Below are 19410 nucleotides of genomic sequence, written 5' to 3' on the forward strand. Positions count from 1 at the left end.
GTAGTTTAGGAGCCCGTCCGCCAGAGGGCGCTCGCCGGGATTGTCCCCCTCTCCCTGGCTGTGGTGATGAAGGCAGCGGGGCGGGGCTAGAGGTCAGAGTTGAATGTTTGACAGAAAGCTGAATATGGATTCCATATTTCACGAGAAAGTAAGTTAAAACATTTAACTTAAGTCACTTAGCCCAGTGTAACTCGTCGTGTTTACACGGAAAGCCTCGGGACTTGCGGCGGTGATTTGTTTAGCGGCGTTATGTAACCGTTGCTAAGAGATTTGTGGTGGTGTTTGGCAGTATTGTTGTCCAGACAGCTAAAATGCTAATTCACTTGCTAACCAGATATTGAGAAAAGTTTATTTTCAGTTCGGGGTAGCAAAGCAGACAAGCTTTGTAATAGTTGTAGTCATGTTTTATTTCATATTAGCAAAGGGACTGGCTTAACATAGAGTTCGGTTGCTAAAGGAGAACTAGTTGTGTGGGTTGTTTACGTAGTTAAGCTAGCTTCGTGTAGCTCTAACTAGTGGTGAGTCTGCTATCCTATGGACAGACAAAATCCTAAAGCAATCGCCTATTTTACCACCGCGTAGCTAGCTAAGTTGGATCGTTTTATCACGTTAAAAGCCTCATTAAGCTGGTGGTTTTTAACGACACCAAATCTGTATTTGCAGCAAGAGGGCTCCCTCTGCGCCCAGCACTGTCTCAACAACCTTCTGCAGGGTGAGTATTTTACTCCAGTAGATTTGTCCTCGATTGCTCATCAGCTCGATGAGGAGGAGAGGATGAGGATGGCAGAGGGAGGAATGGCCAGTGAGGAATACAGGACTTTCTTGCAGGTAAATACGGATCGAAGGGACATGTTTGCTTTGAGACGTTATTTAGAGAGGTTAGTTAACAGTTTCTTTTTTCTGAACTTGTTTAAAGCAACCATCTGGGAACATGGATGATAGTGGATTCTTTTCAATACAAGTGGGTTTGAGGAATTCGCTTTTTTATAGTTACTAACAAATAGCAGCAACTTTTCTAACAACTTTTCTACCGATTGTTTTCCTGTCACATGATTTTTCTAGGTAATTAGCAATGCTCTGCGAGTTTGGGGCTTGGAGCTAATCCTCTTCAACAGTCGGGAGTACCAGAGCCTCATGATAAATCCAATGTAAAGTTGCTTTTGAACAGCTTTCTTGTGTAATGGATATTCTATATTCACATTAACAGTTTAAACTGATGTCGATTTCCGTGTTTCAGAAATGAGAAAGCCTTTATTTGCAACTACAAGGAGCACTGGTTTACTATACGGAAACTTGGACAGCAGGTATGGCTGGCATTTATTTTCTTAAACTACATTAAATCAGTTTGCGTTACTAAAGACATTCTGTTTTGATTGCAGTGGTTTAACCTAAATTCACTGCTGACTGGGCCAGAACTGATATCAGACACCTATCTAGCCCTTTTCCTTGCACAGTTACAACAAGAAGGTATTGTGAAATTTACTTTTTCACACTTATGTGTTGCACTGAAGGAAATATTGTAAAAGTTGTATTTGTGCAGGTTACTCCATATTTGTGATCAGAGGAAACCTTCCTGAGTGTGAAGCGGAGCAAATTCTCATGATCATGAGGGTCCATCAGCAGCAGCGGCCCAGGCTCATTGGAGAGGAAGAGGCTCAGACAAGTTCAGGGTACGTATATGCTATATGAGGAAAATAAAGGACATGCAAAAAGTGATACTTGTTTAAAATACATGTTTTACTTACTTGTGGAAACTGATCAGTTCATTTCCTGTGAGTAGCAGGCCAGCAGCTCTGGGCCAGTCGGAGGCAATGGTCTTTGGTGCGGAGGATGAGGTCGTGGATGATGATGAAGAACTGAAGAAAGCTCTGGCTCTCAGCAGACAGGACATAGATGTGGAAGATGAAGAGGCTGATCTTCGCAGGGCCATACAACTTAGCATGCAAGGTAAAAGATAACCCATCCAAAAGTTTTTTTTTTTTTTTAAAAATTCATAATAGACGTTCATAAAAATGTACTTACCCAGCAACAACAAAAAGTTGTTGTGTAGGTGTTCTTAAAAGGATTTTACAGTGTGTAATTTTTCTGGAAAACAATAAATAGTTGTTCAAGAATCATCCTGCGCTAAATTTGTGTATCTTTTGCCCGTGACTATAAATTCTGCCAGACCTTTGCACAGACCTATGAGCTAGCTAGAAGTTAAGGCTGAGCTATAGAAAGCCTCCCTGGTTACAGAAACAACAGCGCCATTTTTTGTTTTTGGACATAACCAGTTACAGCAAACTGTGTAGAAAGGGTGTGGTGTCCCCACTGTTTTCACTGGAAACGTGTTTGTCTAGAAGCATAGTAGTCCAGTAGCAGTTTCATTGGAACTTTAAGAGTAATATGCATTCATTTAAAAACATTTTTGTTTCTATTATATTATAGGAGCAGTCATGAGCAACAAGTCTTCAGAGTCTGAAATGGCAAATGTAAAATCTGGCAGCCATGCAGCAGGGACTGCTGCAGGAGGACAAAGAGAAGACCAGAACGAGACATTATCAGCTGAGGAACTGAGGAAGAGGAGACAAGCCTATTTTGATCGGTAGGTTCAGTTGACTACTGTAAAACATTAATGAGTAATGTAATTCAATAGAGCCTTGCATAATGCATCCGTCACCATTTAAGCCAACAAAATGAGTGGAATTTGATTAATTTGATTACCTCTCTGTTGACTGTTTAGACAACAACAACAAGCTCAGTCAAACATTCCTCAACAACCAGACGCAAAGTCAACTGGAGCCTCAGGTAAGCAAATATGATTTTTAACTTTCCCATGTAATGTATTTTCCATAATATCCTATCTCATAATGTTAGGAAATATGTTAACCTGAACCAATTTCCTTTAATTAGGATCAGTAAACACTGGCTCCGGGGAGGACCACCAACAAAAGCCCAGCCAGTGAAGTTGCAAAAAGGCTTGTCTATGTTGTCTACCAGCTGCCTGGAACAGCAACCCCACACAGGGGTTAGCTTTGCTCCCTCCTCTAACCTTTTGCACATGCGAACATAAGGACCGTCAGAAGGCTGACACGTTTCCCCCGGCTAGTTCGCTGACAGGCTATAGAGAAGAGAACAACGACAAAGAAAAGGCAGCACTTAGTCTAATATGACTGAGTGCTTCGCTTAGGCTGGGAAAAGGGTGACCACAGGACTCACGATGCAGTTAATCCAAGTTTGCAATTGCCTTTTTACCATGGCGCCTTCTATTTCTATTCTATACCTTTTTTTATTCTCGTTTTTTGGCTGGAAGACATGGAAAGAAATGACATGCAGAGGGTGTGAAACATGGCTGTGAAAGTCAGAAGAGACCAATGTTTAGACAGATAAAAGCTTTACAGGCAATGACAGAGCGTCCTACCTTTATGTCGAACTGGGGTTTTGAGTGCATGACGTGCAATTAAAACACCAGAACACCACTGCAGTTTCAAAATAAGTTGTTGAAATGATAAAGGAAACATCTTCTTTTAGCCAGAAACTACCAGGTGTGGTTTATTTATTCCTGACATCAGTCATTTTACATGAACATCTATGATCTCTCAAGGTATTTAGACAGCAGCAAATTTTTGATGTTGTGGCTTTAAGTGTGCAAGCAGGTATATCGACGTTTCTAATTAGACAGCTTACAAACACAGTTTAAGGTTGTTTGGTCCATTCTGGGTGGACCATGGTTTAAAAAAATGTATAGAGTTAAATCTAAGATACTTGCCACTGATGCATTTAAGTTGACATTTAATAGGGAACAAAAAAAAATGTAAACACAGTAGAGCTGCAGCTGAATTGTTAATTTTTCCAGCACAGTATGGGCACATAAATCCAGAAATGTCTGGCAAATCCAGTCAGCCTTCTTAGTATTGATTTCACCCACTCCTTGTCTCACCAGTATTTGTCTTGAATTTATGATAAAGACAATATTATTAAATGATAGCTCCTCCATAGACACCCATTTGAAACAGTTTTACTCTTGCATGTTATGGCCATTATGATGCTGAAATGTTTATTTGTACTGATTTGACTTATATCGTATTCCAATCGTGTTCGGAGCAATGTTGTACACATTAGACGATGCATTGGTGTCAGCTGAAGTTGCAGTGGATTAAAGACATGCAAGTTGTTCGCTGATTGATCACCTTCACAAAATGATTATTCAATGTCATAATTTGTACAATTGAAAATCCAAAGAGATAAACAGAATATCTAAATTATGTTGTGCATTTTTAAAATCTCTGTCATTGTTCTCTTACAAGATTATGTTACATCCTGAAAACCAGACTCGTAGTTGTTAGAGCATTAACAGGCTTAATATTTGTTTACACATTATGTTTTCTGGAACCAATCACCACTTGAAGTGGACATAGTGTTAGCTGTAATGCAAAGAAGCTAATGTGCTGCTGGATGACTTCCAGAAAGATTCCATTGTTTTGTTTCCTTCAGCTCTGCTAGTTTTTTTTATTATTATTATTATTATTTGTATTTCAGATTCACTTGTGAAATAGTTTGAAATGTTGGTAGTTGGGTTTTATTCCTTGGCTTATTTTCCATTCACTACGTTATTACAATTCATTTTTATTATGTCTCATGTTAGCACAGCACATTCTTTCATTTCATATACTGGTTATGGTTTCAGGATTAAAGTGACATGCACACTCTTAATAAAAATGTGTTGTTTGCCGACAAGATTTGTGTGGTACCAACAAGCATTCCGATCTTATCACTATTTCGTTGTCTCGTCTTGCGCGCCTTATTTTTGACAACTAACCTCAAACCAAAGGTATATGTGTTTGCACTTTATTTGATTTAATGACAATAAAATATAAATTATCCCGGATTTGTATTTGAGAAAAGAAGCTTAATGTTTGCCTAGATTAGGCATGCTGTCATGCTTGCTAGCGTAGGCTCGCCTGGAGGGACAGGTTTGGAGCTAGCATCCTCATGAGATGTATTGTTAATATTAGTTTCCTCGTCTTACTGTGTCTTTTTATGTAATGTAAATGTACTAAATAGCACATGGTTTGCCTATTGTATTTGTTAGGTTCAGTTTGCCTGGCTAACTCAATATGGTAACTATTTTTTTGAGCTATTAAAACGAAAAACGTGCAAGACCACAACACCTGGCTAACACAATACCTCACAAGAAACACGTTATAAATTATTTATTTGATCATAGTTACATCGTGTTGAATGTATTGTTTTATGTTATGCTTATGTAGTGCTGTATTTATATTTTGTGATATCACCAAAGAGAAGCTCTTTAGCCAGATGTAACTGGGCTAGGCAGCTAACGTTATGCTAAGCTAGCTACCGAGCAACTGAATGAGTAGTTTGTTTAGCAAATCACGAGGGTTTTTCCATTAGCATCATCTTCTTCGGTTATACAGTCTATGGTTATACCTGGGTCACCTGCCTTGTGTCATTTAAATATTCCTCTGAAAGCTTATCATGTCTCATTTATTCGTTGATGGACGTCATAATCCCAAAGGGAGGCAAAAAAAAAAAAAAACATTAAAAAAAAAAAGGAGGACGCCTTTTTGTATGTTGTGGTTAATATGTAACAGTCAGAGCACACTTGCACTTTGTTTCCCCAAATAATAGATGAGGCTTTCAGACACGGTCTTGCCTAAGCTGAAAGGTACGTATGACAGCTCAACTGTGTATTTTAATTATCCATATAGTATTTATCAATGTTTTGGGGTTGTACATGTATGTAACCACCGAACAGTGGTTGTTCAAACGTGAAACCTTATAATTTCCCGTGAATTAATTAGTGTTTTTTAACGTGTTCATGTTTCAGGTTGCGCACCCAAACCTTTCCAGATTGGAATTATGGTGGGACACAAAATGAAGATGACATTTTTTGTCATCTTAACATATTTGTGCCTCCTCGCTCCGGGCCAAGCACAACCCTCGGGAGACACTATCTCAGATCTCTCCTTCAAAAACATGGACTTTGCCATGAACCTTTACAGAAAAATATCCGGTTACCACGACAAGAACATCTTTTTCTCACCCCTGAGCATCTCTACCAGTTTTGCCGCTCTCCTAATGGCTTCTGATGGTGTCACGCATGAGGAAATCCTGAAGGGACTCAACCTGGAGCAGCTGGAAAGGGCTGACCAGCCTGAACTTATCCCCAAGCTCTTTCAGCTTCTTCACGAGAACATCACGCAGAATGGTTCACTGAAACTGGACCAAGGCATGGCCCTCTTTATACGCCAGCAGTTTGTTGTGAAGAAGACGTTTGAAGACAAAATGAAAGAGTTTTTTGAGGCAGACATCAAATCCATAAACTTTGCGGACACGCAAGAGAGTATCCGTTTCATTAATGAGTACATCAAGCAAAAGACTGAAGGCAAAGTTACGGAGATGATTTCTTCCCTGGATGAACAGATTCAGCTCTTGTTAATCAACACTATTTTCTTCCAGGGTAAGGTTAATCAAACTTGCAAAGTTTAGATCATCACTTTTGACTTCTATTTACTTCTATTTACAGGATCTTCATACATTTGGTCTTGTCCAAGACTTTCTAAGACAAGACCAAATGTATGAAGAAGTGTTCTTGTACTTCTTAACCAATCTAACAGTATTATTATCTCCACAGGAGGCTGGCAGCTGCCCTTCAACTCCAATCTGACTCATACTGCCCCCTTCTACATTAACAACTACAATATTGCGCAAGTGCCAATGATGTTTATAGAGGACAAGTTCTATACGATGGAAGACATGCGTCTACGTGCCAGAGTGCTGAGGCTGCCATACCAGGAAGGTATTTCTATGCTTATCGTGCTACCCGACAAAGGCAGGGACTACACTGTGGTTGATGATGGGATCACTGCAGAGCAGTTCCGGTTCTGGATCAAAAAGCTGACAAAAACGTAAGCGCATAAAAAAATTCATCACTTGGAAAGTGATGAATTTTGGGTGATATTTTGAACCCAGTCCTTCTATAACTTGTTGTTTTGTTTGTATTAAGCTGTATTTTTGCTATTGTATGAGACGTTTTCTCTCGAAAGGAGCTTTGAAATAACCGAGAAACAATCATCTAGCGACAAACGTACAAATTATCGTACACAACATCCAATTCTTGCAACAGAAGATAACACTGTTAATTCAGCACCTCAATTCACGTTTCGTTCATAGCAAGCTGGAAGTCAACGTGCCCAAATTCAAGTTGGAGCAGTCGTATTCCCTGCAAAACATTCTTCCAGAAATGGGCATGGCCAGTATCTTCAGCACTTCAGCCAACCTGACCAAGCTCAGTGAGGACGAATCTCTCATGGTGTCAGAGGTTAGTTTTCAATTTCACCATGTTGTGACCATACACAGTACATGCATATTACAAAGTGTGCAGGTGCGAATGTTTATCTTGACTGTAAAATGACAGGTGCTGCACAAGGCTGTGATAGAGGTGGATGAGACAGGGACAACTGCAGCAGCTGCCACAACGGTCAGCATTATACCGTATTCCCTGCCGAGGACCTTCGTTGTCAACAGGCCATTCTTCTTCTTCATATACCATGAAGACACAAACTGTCTGCTGTTCATGGGCAGGGTGATTGACCCCACCAAAAACTAGCTGTCGCCACTCTGTTGTTTGAGCTGCGAAGCGGCTTGCGCTTGATATTGTTTACTCAGGCTTCTACGGGGCTAATTTGCTGTATTTTAAAAAAAAATAAATAAATCTCAGATTGCTTTGAAAAGCTTGTTTTGGTCTTTTATAGAAAAGCCATCCTGTAAATGATCAACATTAATAAAAACTTAACTTGAAACTTTCTTTAGGATTCAGTCCTTAATCTGTGAGAATAAAGAGAACATATAAATGAGGAAACCATGACGATGTGTTTTTTTTGTTGTTGTTTTTTGTTTTTGTTTTTTGCCTAGAAATAAAAAATCCTGTAGTAATGACATCTCCCAACTTGAAACGTACCATTTTCCAATAAGGGACTATTTACAGGGTTGTAATAATGGTTACAGGATTGGCCTTTAACTGTTCAATAAAATCTAACTTCATAATGTGTTTGTTTGTTTGTTTTTTGTAACCACTTGTCCTCTGGAGGGTCTGTGTTGTTCATTGTATAAATAAAAAAAAATCACATAAAGTACATTTGGTAGCAACTCTGCTAACATGTAACGCTGGTAAGTAGGGACTTAAATATAAATATTCTTTGTATAATATACAAAATTTGTATATTATAACTATATATCTCATAACTATTAGATAATTATGAATTTACTGAAAGATAATCATATACTTTCTTAAAACCTAAAAATAATACGTCTTAAAAAGATAGAGAGTTAATAAACACCAACTCTGACAAAGGACTGAGAAAATGTTCGTGTTCGACAAATAAAGTTTTTACAAACCACGTGATCAACACTGTCATGGCTGCGCCCTCGTGTCATGTGTAGTTGTCATAGAGTATAATCACATTTTCTTCTTCAGGAGCCCTCAGTAAGTCAAGGTAAGATATTTGTTTTCATTTTGTAGTGTATGATCTACCACCTATAATTTTTTTGTAAGTAGCCTTTTAACATTAGCACGTATTAGCTAGCTAACTTCTGGAAACGTGGAAGAGTAAGTAGGACACACATGCGCCTCGGCGTCAGGGAATTCGCCATGTTAGCCCAACTTTGTTAATATATACCCTTGTCAAATTGTAGGAAAATGAAGACAAAGAAGATGAAGCCGAAAAACAAACGTATGTCCACTGGACTCCAGAAACAACCTAAACGGAACATTGACTTGAGAGGCAAATGGAAAGCTGTAGAGCTGGATCCCAGTCTCTTCTCCGAGGAGGGCTTGGAGGGTCTGGTGTGTTTTGAAGAGCTGACGAATTACCGTATGATAGACAGCAAGAAGGCTGCAGCTAAAGCCGCAAAGGAAAAGAAAGGGGAGACGAAAAAAGGAAAGAAAAGAAAAGCAAGTGAAGAGGACGGAGAGAAGGGAGACACCGAGAGCAAAGAGGGAGAGGGCACAACCGAGCCAGCCAAGAAAAAAGCCAAAAAGAAGAAGAAGAAAAATAAGAAAGTGGCTGCAAAGGATTCAGTCCAGTCAGACAGTACGTCCACAGAAGAAGTGTTACAGGAGAACAAAGCTGCCAACGGGGAGGGAGGACAGGATGAAGAAGCAGAAGATTCAGCCACCATCCCTGATGGCGATGCATCAAAAAAGGAGAAGAAAAACAAGAAGACAAAGAAGAAGAAATCAAAGCAGCAGTTGAAAAATGATACAGCCACAGAGGAACAGCCAGACGAGGAATCAGATCTTCCGCCTCTGGAAGAAGATAAGTCCAGTCAAGATAAAGCAGCTAAGCCCCCCAAAAAACAGGTAAAGAACTGGACAAATGCAGCACTTGGCAGTTCTGATGATAAAGATGCTGATGTGAGTGCATGGAAGGACCTGTTTGTTCCCTCACCTGTGCTGAAGGCACTGAGCAGTCTTGGATTTGGCTCACCCACACCAATTCAAGCCCTGACTTTGCCTCCTGCCATCAGGGATCGTATGGATATACTAGGGGCAGCTGAGACCGGTAAGATAAAAGCCTTCCCACTCTTTTTATTTGTTATCTTGTAACAGCCTGTTCCTAGATTTAACCAAATGAAGCTAATGTATGTCCTGTAATTACAGGGAGTGGTAAAACATTGGCTTTTGGCATTCCTATGATCCACGCCATCCTGAAGTGGAAGAGTGGCCCAGAAGAAACAGCTGAAGGCAACACTGAAGCAGCCACTGAGGTGGAGAGTCTGTATCTACCATCTGTAGATGAGTCCACTGAATCAGGAAACATGACGGAGCCCGCATCAGAAGGGGACCAGGAAGCCAACGTGGAGATTTCAGAAGACGAGTTTGAAGGTGAAGAAGATCAGATCCAAGGAGACTCGGATGAAGATCGAGATGACATTGAAGAACAAGATGAAGATGGGCCGCTTGAACGTGTCCAGATGATGAAAACGTGTAATGAACAATTCACTGATAGTCAGAGTCCTCTTCTCGGTCTGGTTCTCACTCCTACCAGGGAGCTGGCTGTTCAGGTCAAACACCATATCGATGCTGTTGCAAAATTCACTGGTAAGTCATTATTTATTATTTATTAATTGTTACAATTGAGTTTTCTCTTAGAAATGTGAAGGTACTCAAGGTGTTACTGTTGTGCAGACATCAAAACAGCCATAGTGGTGGGCGGAATGGCGCAACAGAAGCAAAGAAGGATGCTGAAGCGCAGGCCAGAGATCATTATTGCTACTCCGGGGCGTTTGTGGGATTTAGTCAAAGAAGGCCATCCACATCTGCACAATCTCAAACAGCTCAAGTAAGTCACCTTTCAGATCTCGTTTAAATTAATGCAAGATTTTTAATAAGGGGATTTCGATGATGCTGTAAACACACACAAAGCTCAACAGATCAAATGTCCAGAGTCAGTTCAATGAGCCGCAGCTTGTTATACTGATTACATCAGAAAACATTTTCACGCAGAGTGCACTCAGTTTCCATTTTATTAAGTATAACTAACTACAGCGAGATGAATAAATCCTTCAGTAAGATTGTGGTGCAATGTGTAGGCTACACAACAGAAACGACACTTTGTCTAATGAAATATCTTTAAACATGTATAGAGTCAGTGAATGTCCGGTCCTACTTTCAACGATTATTGATCCTAACCTTTTTACATTATCTACAGACTGAAATATAAATAAAGTACCAGAGGTAACATGAAGAAACATGCATGATACTGATCTTTCCGGGGGGCTTGTTTGTTGGCGCTTTATTTTGTCTTCTGATCTACTCTTGGTTGTGTTGTAATACAGGTGCCTGGTCATTGATGAAGCTGATCGTATGGTAGAAAGAGGACACTTTGCAGAGCTAGAGAGTCTGCTGGAGATGCTGAACACCACGCACTTCAATCCCACGAGGCAAACCTTTGTGTTCTCTGCCACTTTGACCATGGCTCACAGCCTGCCCAGCCGCGTCCTCCAGAAGAAGAAGAGGAGTCTGGACAAGAGAAGCAAGCTGGAGATTCTCATGGAGAAGGTGGGGATTAAGTCTAAGCCCAAAGTCATTGACCTCACAAGGAAGGAGGCGACTGTGGAGACACTGATTGAGACGCAGATCCACTGTCAGAAGGATGACAAGGACTTCTACCTCTACTACTTCCTGCTCCAGTATCCTGGACGCACCATGGTGTTTGCAAACAGCATCGACTGTATCAAGAGACTGAACTCTCTGCTGGTGATCCTGGACTATAATCCACTGCCTCTACACGCCAACATGCACCAGAAACAACGCCTTAAAAACCTGGAGAGGTTTGCTGAAAGAGAGAGGTGAGTCATACGCACATGCCATCAAGGGACATTTGCTTTTGACTTGGACTTCATCCAGTGATTATAATGAAATAGTAAAACTTTTTAACTACAAATGCAGGCTTAAAGTCCCATGATATTAAATTAGACGTTTAAGAGTTTTGCTACCATGTGTCTTGCACTACATGTCAACTTTATGCTACTATCTCACACTGGAATAAGATAAAAGTGAGATAAGAAGATAATAAAAGTGTCATAGGTCTTCTTATTTTAGAGTTTGTCCGCACTGTAATTAATTTTTTTATCCAGTGAAACACTTTCCATATCCAGCTACCACGCTACCAGCTACTGCTGAACATGTGTGTGTTGTGCCTGACCAATCAGAGCAGACTGGGGTTTTGGGGAGGAGCTATGTATTTTCAGGAAACACCTGAATATTTGGAAACAGGTAGCATAAAAACGTGACTTACAAGTTTCTTTTTTATCAGTATTCTCAAAATACGTACGTTTGCAACATCGGTATGTGAACACAGATATCTTCTGTGGAATTTGCTAAAGATCACTTTCAGTCATGCCTTTACTTGTACTGGGCTGATTCTATCTTGGCTGTTATGAAAAAAAAAAAAAAAATGCTCCGTATGCTTATTGTTATACAAACTGACATTAAGATTTGTTGTTGAGCATTTTGCACCGGACGAACAGCTCCTTTGAAATTTTTCATGACATACATTGACATAAATGTGTCCTCAGGTTTTACGATATGCAATATTTTAAGTTCAAATACTCTGTTTTACTGAATTGACCCTCGAATTAAACATTTTCATTCACAGTTCTGTCCTCCTGACTACTGATGTGGCAGCCAGAGGCCTGGATATCCCCAACGTTCAACATGTTATTCACTACCAGGTAAGCTCCTTGATAGCTGTTCGACAGATTTTATAGTCTTTGACTGCGAACACGTCTTATATTTGGTTACCTTTGTTCAAACCACCATTTTAGTTTTTATTCCCTTCATTGATCCCTCATCATTGATTCCTTTTATGTTACCTTTTTTAAAACATATATTTGCACATGGCAGAGTGTACTATCGGAACCCACTCCACTCGTATTGTGCCTGGGCAGCCTCACCACTAGTCCACAGCTCTACACTGTCGAGCTGCATTTTGATGAACAATCTGTAATTACCTCACACCAGGTGCCTAGAACATCTGAGACTTACGTTCATCGGAGTGGCAGAACAGCCCGAGCCACTAAAGAGGGACTCAGTCTGCTGCTCGTAGGCCCAGACGACATGATGAACTTCAAAAAGATCTACAGGACTCTTGGAAAGGACGACGAGCTTCCCATGTTCCCCATAGAGACCAAATGCTTGGCAGCGATCAAGGTGAGCTCTGTCCCCCTCAGGTCCTGTCTTTATTGAAGAGTTGGTTAATGCTGATGCTTAATGCTAATGCTGTCCCCTACAGGAGCGAGTAAACTTGGCCAGACAGATAGAAAAGGTTGAGTATCACAACAGCAGAGAGAAGCAGCACAACTCCTGGTTCAGGCAAGCGGCAGACGCCCTGGAGGTTGACCTGGATGATGATCTTTTACTTGGTAAGACAAACATCACCATACAAGATACATACTGTAACATGTTCCGTTCATTTAAAAAGGTTAAAAAAAACAAAACACAGATTGACTGAGGAGCGACTCTTGTCCTCAGGTGGAGTACAGGATGACGATGCTGACAGAGAGCAGCAGAAGATGGTAAAGGGGATGAAGAAGCATCTAAAGCATTTGCTCTCCCAGCACATATTCAGGAACGTGATAAAAACCAAGTACCCTACTCAAATGGGAAAGCTCTCCCTGCCTCACTTGCCCCTTGCAGGGAAGGAAAGTGCCCTGGTTTCAGTAGAGAAAACACAGAAGCTTAAGAAAAGTGCTCCAGCACAACAGAAAAAACAGAAGCAGAAGAAACAAAAGAAGAAAGAAAAGCAGCAGCAGCAGTAGTAATGTGGTCATGGAAATGAAATCGAATAAGGCTGTGTTTGAAAGGATTTGTATAATTATTGAATTTATGTTAAAAAAAAATCATATAAATACAAGATTTGTTTTTTGTGATGTTCAATTGCTGTAATCTGCAACGTTTTATTAAAAAAAAACAGTTTTCATAAGTGGAGCTCAGTTCGGATTTATTCAACCAAAGTCAGTATTCCTGAGTTGAGGCGAGTCCTTTCGAGTCCCCGGTTGGTCAGAGTTGAGGTTGGGTGTAGAGAATGTTGTAATGTGATGTTTGGTAGAGGAGATGCAGGGACGGCTCAGCACCCTCTGGAATGATGTGGTGGGCAAGCTGCTCTTCGTCTCCCTCCATGGAGACAATGTGGATGCAAACGTCCAAAGCCTGCGACAGGGCCAAGATGTCCACATGGTCACACTCCATCGCCATGGTCTCCACCTCCTGAGTTAAAAGAACATACCCTTTAATTTTCCTGTCCTCTTTCATCAAGGTCAACTTTAAGGATTATCTACTGTTTTCACACTAGATGGCAGCAACACTTTGTCACTAACCTGACGACAGTAGACTTGCAGATCAGGCGCTTCCACAAAGTTGCCGAAGAAGTGCGCGTGGTTTTGCAGGTGCGCTGAGGTGAGCAGCCTGAGATACTGCACCACGCTGTTGGATGTTACCTGCTCGTTGAAGAGCCTGAACAATGTGTTCTCTGGCTCATCAGCCTGGCACTGGTCCACGACGTCTACAACCTTCATGATATGAGGAACAACCGGATATCACCAAGTTCAACTGGTTTTGATCTTTAAGTAAGTTGTTTCCTGGTGTGCTGCAAAATCACAGGGGATTTCCAGCATCACTGGGATTTTTGCAGATCACATGCTATTTGTTATTACTGAGGTTGTATAGGTAAAATATATATTTGCTCATAGGTACCCCGGAGAAATTGGACGCATTGTAATATAACAATCCTGCACTAAATCTTGCTTGTGAATGGTATAATGTTCAGTTTGCGTTGACAAGACATTAGCTTGGTGGTAATTAAACTGTATGATCATTTTGGGGGATGTAGTTTGTGGTGCTGTTAAACTGCGCTGAACTAAGCACAGAAGTGTTGCTTAGCATGGCCCACTGACTGAATAACACAAGATTTATTGTGGGACCGTATGTATTTGTATTTTCAAATGCACCCAATGAACTGGTGAAAGTAGTTGGCAATTAGTTAGTAGTAAAAGTAACCTGAGTTATTTTTTATTGTTTTTATCTACATACTCCACAGTATTCTTCTAATCTTGATTTTGTATCGGGCATGATTCTGGACTATCTTGGTTTTGTAATTTACTTTGTCTCAATACATTTTTCTTTTTTTTTACTATTTATATATACATATTATTAATTTCACAAACGGACAAGAGAAATTAGAAGCCCTACCTAAACGGCTTTCTTGTTGAATGAAATAAATGGTGTGACTGTTCTGTGAGTGCATTGTTTACTGTGTTCAGGTGGTGCTTGAAGGAACTCTCCTCGAATCCCGCAGAAGCCAGAACTTTGCTGCTCTGGATAATCTTGTCCTTGAATCTAGGAATAAAATGGATGAGACAGGTATATGTAAATCAGCTTTGTTGACCGTATATATACAGTATGAACACATACGAAGAAATTGTGGGGGGTTATAGGTGCTTGCTTAACCATGGACTAGAGGGGCTTCGAACCAGTGACATTATGGTGAAGCTAAGCCGCTTCTTTAGCTCTTTAATCCCCTATTATCACCCTGCATAAGACCTTTGATAACACTGTTCCCGTTTGAGTGGCCTTTATGGCTAATTTCGGTGATAACTGACCTCTGCAAAGCCCTGGCATTGTGGAGGACTGACTCCAAGTGTGCGAAGCAGAAGGCTCTGTAGAAGCAGTTCCCATCGCCGCGCACATTTCTCACGGCGGAAAACTGCCCCCTTAACGCCTGACAAAGGACAATAGCTCTGATTATTATGCGTCGGAGCAGTCAAGAGGGGTGCCCGAGACCACCTGCAGTACATCCCCCCCTCACCCCATCTGCTGAGTAGCCTACTTTGTGTTTGGCACCCGGCGTTCGCGCAGCGAACAGCGACGCGATGTCCTCTCTGCACGAGACGAGGCAGCCGTCCTCCATCTGTTGGGAAACAAACAGCTTTACAACCCGCGAGATCTTTAAACCGCAGCTTCAGGGGTTCGGTGCTGGCCACGCGACATACCTTCACATTTCAACAACATGGAAACTATGTCAGGAAACGTGTGGCATTGCGTGCGTCAAATGATGTGTGTCAAAACATTGCTGCAATTTTGTTTCCACTTTGTGAAAACCGGATGTTTGTCGACACCACGTGCTTGTGTTAAAGGGCCAGCACACGTTTTTCCCCAGTATGGAGACATACCATTGTGATTACGTAGGGGGGTAAGAGCAATGCTGACAGGCAGAAAATACTTGCTTACAAGTATAGGCGTTTTATCGACGACGATTAGACTACCTAAAATATCCCGATAAATTGCAAAAAAAGTCTACATTATGTGTAGCAATAGACTTTAACCAATAACCATATGTATCACATAACATAACACATAACATGTAGAATGATGCACAACTTTTTAAATGCTTTTTTTTTGTGTGTAAAACAACAACAACAACAACAAACTCTGCTGACACGTTATTTAGGGAGGAAATTAAAGTTGTCCTGGTGCTCTGTTGGTAGGGTGGTACAGTCCATGAAAGGGGTTCTTCTTAGAGGAGCAGAGACAGAACATACACACACCAACCAACATCTTCAATGAAATGTGAACCCACCACCGGACAACCCAGGTAATTAGTTAAGAAAACCAGTTATCAACAAAAATAACCCTATAAATGTATGGCTTAACATGCTTTTCTACTTTAACTACATTGTCAAGATAACTTACCTAGCTACATCAGTAAACATAAAGAAAACCTGCATGTCAGTGTCTGACATGCAGGTTCTCAAGGAACCCGGACTTTGTGGTAAATGCAGAAGAGAAAATGTCAATGTTTTTTACTGTGTTTTTCCATGTATGAACTAAATATAAACTGCATACATACCACTGCACACTGGGTTTTCTCGAGCACGAATTCCTGTAGGGGCGCATCATTTGAGTGTGACCATTTTTATTTTAAAACAAAACAATGTTCACATTCCAGTCATTAACATTTCCAAAGTTCTGTTGCCTTATTTTTTTTATGACCTTTTAACTGCAAAATGTGTGGTGCGTAACTGAAAATCTATCTGTTACAAAAAAAAAACAAACAAAACTTTTTAATACAAGTTTCACATACTAGTTTTTTCTAGAGCTTTCAGTCACATTCCATGGTATGTTGTCACGTCATGTTCTCAAGAAATTGTCAAAAACCTTAATGCTCAACAGTCATCACGTAAATACGCAGAAATAAGCACAACCTCAGGTAAATATTTCACTCTTTTTACTGACTTTACTTGAACTTTTGAGTTGTGTTTTACTACCAATGCTTTTTATTGATCCCCTCCCTCTTTTGTCTGTCATAGCTGTTGTACTTGTCATGGCAGACGCCGACTCCATCAGCCTCCTCGCTCTCCTCTCCGTGTCTGCCTTATCCAGAATGAACTCCTGAAATAAATAGCCAAGAGTTGGTTAAACTAGGCATTGCAAATTATCTGAATTTTTACAATCACCTCATTGCTGATGATGCTAACCTTCACCATGTCCATCTTTGTTAACATGTTCATGTTCTCCAGAGCTCCATATGCTGTTAAATAACACTGCTCTGCAAGGTTGTTGATGGCCATAAGCAATCTTCCCATTTCCTCCAGCTGAAAGATAAGAGCACAAGTAGTAATATTTATATCCCAGACTCCTGTGTCTAAATTATCTGTGGGTAATTTTAACTCATAATCTTGAAGGCTACCTTTTCTCTGGATAGTCCTTGCTCTATCTGCAGTTTAACCTCTGTCTGCTTGTTCTTCTCTTTTAGGGTTTCTAACTCACGCTGGAGTTCGGACAGGTCTTTGTTGGCCATCTGCAAACCATATAAGGACATCATTCCAATGCTGTCAGTTGAAGAAATGCTACTTCGAACATATAAATACACGGGTGCATCTGACCAGTTTCTTTGTGCTGTGTTCGTGCTTCATGTTCAGCAGTTGTCGCTGGCCCTGTTCCACGTCCTCCTCCATGCGTCCCAAACGTTGCAGCAGCTCCTGGTGGGTGATGGACAGGGTCTCATGGCGTCGGATGATGGGCATAACCAAAGATTCAGACCCATTATCAGGGTAATCTGAAAAGCAAGCAGGTTTGTTGTATTTTACAGCCGCAGGATAAAAACACAGGTTCATGTTATATATGAGTGTTAATGTTAAACAGTGAGGGAAATAAAAACCCATTTTGGACTTACTGCCAGGGAGATAATCTAGTGTTTTCATCAAGTAGTCCTCAAAGATTTTGTATTTTGACATTCGGTCCTTTAAAATTTGCTTTCTGTGAATTTGAAATATGGTAAAATGATTATTATTACTATTATTATTAAAAGTGATGTAGTGAGAAATGGCTTTATGTTTCTGGGTTTCAAGTTCTCACCTTACTCTTAGCTGTTTCAGCTGTTCTGTCAAATTTTCTATCTCCCTCTGTTTCAAAATGTTCTGCTCTCGTGAACTTTCACAACTCTTCAGGGCTCTGCGTCGCTTCGCTTCATTTTCAGCAACAAACTTCTCAAATTTCATCACCCTCTCTTTAGTCTGGAGGAAAATACAAATACAACACACCGTCGTATTAAGACAGTGTCATCTACTTCCTAACCATTTGTGTAATTTTAACAGGTCTAAACTCGCCTGCTGTTGCTTTATTTGTAGTTCAGACCTTCTCTGGGCTAGAGCATCTACACAAGTGTTAAACTCTTGCCGCTTGAGTGCAAGTTGCTTGTCCACCTCTTCCAGCTCTGCTTCCTTCTTCAGAATCAGGGTCTTCTGCAATGCACTCACACTGACTTCTAGGAATTTGTTTGAACTCTATAAAGAAAAAGAAAAAAAAAAAAAACACCAACTCAAGTGCATTAATTTCAAAATGCTTCCAGCGTCCTATGCAAGCTTTATTAATGTTGAAGGAAAGACATCATAATAATCATTAGCAGAATTACAGATCTGAAAATAAAATACTTGTGTAAAAATAATAAAATAAAACACGTGCTTCATGTGTTGAAATTAAAATAACACAATATAATTATGATACAATTAAAACATCCCCGCATAGTATGTTTTTACCTCTGTCACACCGGAAATGTGGTTGGCATTGTTGTCTTTTCGTTGCCTAAAAAGAAAATAAATTTTCAGTACGAGTCTGACTTACTTATAAACGGAATTTTAAAGAAAGCACTATTTCTAGTAAGAAAGGGCTGTTTGTTGACCTACCTGGTGTCCTCCGACTGTGTTACGAAAATGTTTCTTATTGTTTTTTCCCTGACTTTTGGACGAGGATCTAAGGGAGGAAGAGACGAAGTCGCCATGTTTTTTGTTTGTTTTATTTATGTAGTTCTTTTTTCTTGTTATCGTCCAGAATTCTGAGGACGTCCTGAAGAACGACCAAGGGTCTTTTCCGGATGTTTTCCTGGATTTGTGTAGCTGTTGCCTGGTAACCGCGGCCCAGACAACGGAGAATGCGACGGGATCGTTTCTCCGTTGTCATGGCAACTGTCGGGAAAGGCGGTTCTGTTGTGTGGCCTGAATGAGAGTCGCATAGAAATGAGGTCGTCAGAGGTCCGAGAGCAGGTGAAAACGAAGAGGGTTCACTCCGTCCCGGATCCCTAAATTAGACCAGGGTCCAAAACTAAGAACTGTAGCCTTTACCTGCTGAGATGTGCCTCACGATTAATCTGTACTTATTTGGGATGAAAAGCAAAATTAAAAAGGATCACAAATCCCACAATAACACAGGCAAATACTTAATGTTGCATACTAATTTGTGCCAGAGTTTTGTTTAGTTATTTTTGTTGTGTTTTTAGAAAAGTGAATTTACATTATTAAAGCTTCTTTATAGCCTATAACAGGTAGCCTACTCTTTCTAACTCGGTGACA

The 19410-nt window shown here is 40.5% G+C and overlaps 4 protein-coding genes across 6 annotated transcripts; 2 read left to right on the forward strand and 2 right to left on the reverse strand.

Annotated features, from left to right (window-relative positions):
- The first annotated feature begins 15 nt into the window (after positions 1-15).
- Positions 16-13495, forward strand: ddx24 (DEAD (Asp-Glu-Ala-Asp) box helicase 24). Its single transcript, XM_047611314.1, has 22 exons — positions 16-148; positions 664-828; positions 917-961; positions 1063-1148; positions 1238-1304; positions 1380-1467; positions 1541-1670; positions 1781-1947; positions 2428-2584; positions 2723-2787; positions 5831-6463; positions 6638-6911; positions 7177-7324; positions 7421-7497; positions 8698-9566; positions 9665-10105; positions 10193-10346; positions 10843-11355; positions 12165-12240; positions 12530-12718; positions 12801-12930; positions 13040-13495. The coding sequence occupies exons 1-22, from the start codon at positions 104-106 to the stop codon at positions 13324-13326; spliced, it is 4806 nt and encodes a 1601-aa protein (XP_047467270.1). The 5' UTR covers positions 16-103; the 3' UTR covers positions 13327-13495.
- On the forward strand, positions 5532-8053 carry LOC125023312 (protein Z-dependent protease inhibitor-like). Its single transcript, XM_047610491.1, has 5 exons — positions 5532-5668; positions 5831-6463; positions 6638-6911; positions 7177-7324; positions 7421-8053. Exons 1-5 carry the CDS (start codon positions 5632-5634, stop codon positions 7610-7612), a joined length of 1284 nt encoding a protein of 427 aa, XP_047466447.1. The 5' UTR covers positions 5532-5631; the 3' UTR covers positions 7613-8053.
- Positions 13492-16473, reverse strand: LOC125023315 (ubiquitin thioesterase OTUB2-like). 3 transcript variants are annotated; one of them, XM_047610495.1, is made up of 6 exons: positions 16413-16473; positions 15393-15473; positions 15166-15284; positions 14818-14902; positions 13885-14076; positions 13492-13774 (listed from the first exon to the last, which is right to left on the reverse strand). In XM_047610495.1, the coding sequence occupies exons 2-6, from the start codon at positions 15471-15473 to the stop codon at positions 13568-13570; spliced, it is 684 nt and encodes a 227-aa protein (XP_047466451.1). In that variant the 5' UTR covers positions 16413-16473; the 3' UTR covers positions 13492-13567. The 3 variants fall into 3 exon arrangements, with proteins under 3 accessions (XP_047466451.1, XP_047466450.1, XP_047466449.1); XM_047610494.1 differs by lacking the exon at positions 16413-16473 and adding an exon at positions 15556-15705; XM_047610493.1 differs by lacking the exon at positions 16413-16473 and adding an exon at positions 15556-15705 and having other exon boundaries at positions 15372-15473.
- Positions 16474-16484: 11 nt separating this feature from the next.
- On the reverse strand, positions 16485-18898 carry si:ch1073-416d2.4 (coiled-coil domain-containing protein 42 homolog). Its single transcript, XM_047610492.1, has 9 exons — positions 18748-18898; positions 18601-18646; positions 18172-18348; positions 17921-18078; positions 17739-17821; positions 17449-17621; positions 17253-17363; positions 17041-17157; positions 16485-16954 (listed from the first exon to the last, which is right to left on the reverse strand). The coding sequence occupies exons 1-9, from the start codon at positions 18840-18842 to the stop codon at positions 16769-16771; spliced, it is 1146 nt and encodes a 381-aa protein (XP_047466448.1). The 5' UTR covers positions 18843-18898; the 3' UTR covers positions 16485-16768.
- Positions 18899-19410: the final 512 nt, after the last annotated feature.

This window comes from Mugil cephalus, chromosome 17 (genome assembly GCF_022458985.1).
Source record: "Mugil cephalus isolate CIBA_MC_2020 chromosome 17, CIBA_Mcephalus_1.1, whole genome shotgun sequence".
Lineage (NCBI taxonomy): Eukaryota > Metazoa > Chordata > Actinopteri > Mugiliformes > Mugilidae > Mugil > Mugil cephalus.

Bases quoted from the DNA above. Each gene is read 5' to 3' on its own strand.
- LOC125023315 (XM_047610493.1), bottom strand. From the start codon at position 15,473: ATGGAGGACGGCTGCCTCGTCTCGTGCAGAGAGGACATCGCGTCGCTG. The intron at 15,285-15,371 runs GTGAGGGGGGGA...GTCCTTTGTCAG, and splicing joins TAGGCTACTCAGCAGATGGG to GCGTTAAGGGGGCAGTTTTC. The intron at 13,775-13,884 runs GTTAGTGACAAA...CTTTTAACTCAG, and splicing joins TGCAAGTCTACTGTCGTCAG to GAGGTGGAGACCATGGCGAT.
- ddx24 (XM_047611314.1), top strand. From the start codon at position 104: ATGTTTGACAGAAAGCTGAATATGGATTCCATATTTCACGAGAAA. The intron at 1,671-1,780 runs GTACGTATATGC...TCCTGTGAGTAG, and splicing joins GAGGCTCAGACAAGTTCAGG to CAGGCCAGCAGCTCTGGGCC. The intron at 2,585-2,722 runs GTAGGTTCAGTT...TTGACTGTTTAG, and splicing joins AGACAAGCCTATTTTGATCG to ACAACAACAACAAGCTCAGT.
- LOC125023312 (XM_047610491.1), top strand. From the start codon at position 5,632: ATGAGGCTTTCAGACACGGTCTTGCCTAAGCTGAAAG. The intron at 6,464-6,637 runs GTAAGGTTAATC...TTATCTCCACAG, and splicing joins CAACACTATTTTCTTCCAGG to GAGGCTGGCAGCTGCCCTTC. The intron at 7,325-7,420 runs GTTAGTTTTCAA...GTAAAATGACAG, and splicing joins AATCTCTCATGGTGTCAGAG to GTGCTGCACAAGGCTGTGAT.
- si:ch1073-416d2.4 (XM_047610492.1), bottom strand. From the start codon at position 18,842: ATGGCGACTTCGTCTCTTCCTCCCTTAGATCCTCGTCCAAAAGTCAGG. The intron at 17,822-17,920 runs GTGAGAACTTGA...TCAAATTCACAG, and splicing joins CTGAAACAGCTAAGAGTAAG to AAAGCAAATTTTAAAGGACC. The intron at 17,622-17,738 runs GTAAGTCCAAAA...CTTGCTTTTCAG, and splicing joins ACTAGATTATCTCCCTGGCA to ATTACCCTGATAATGGGTCT.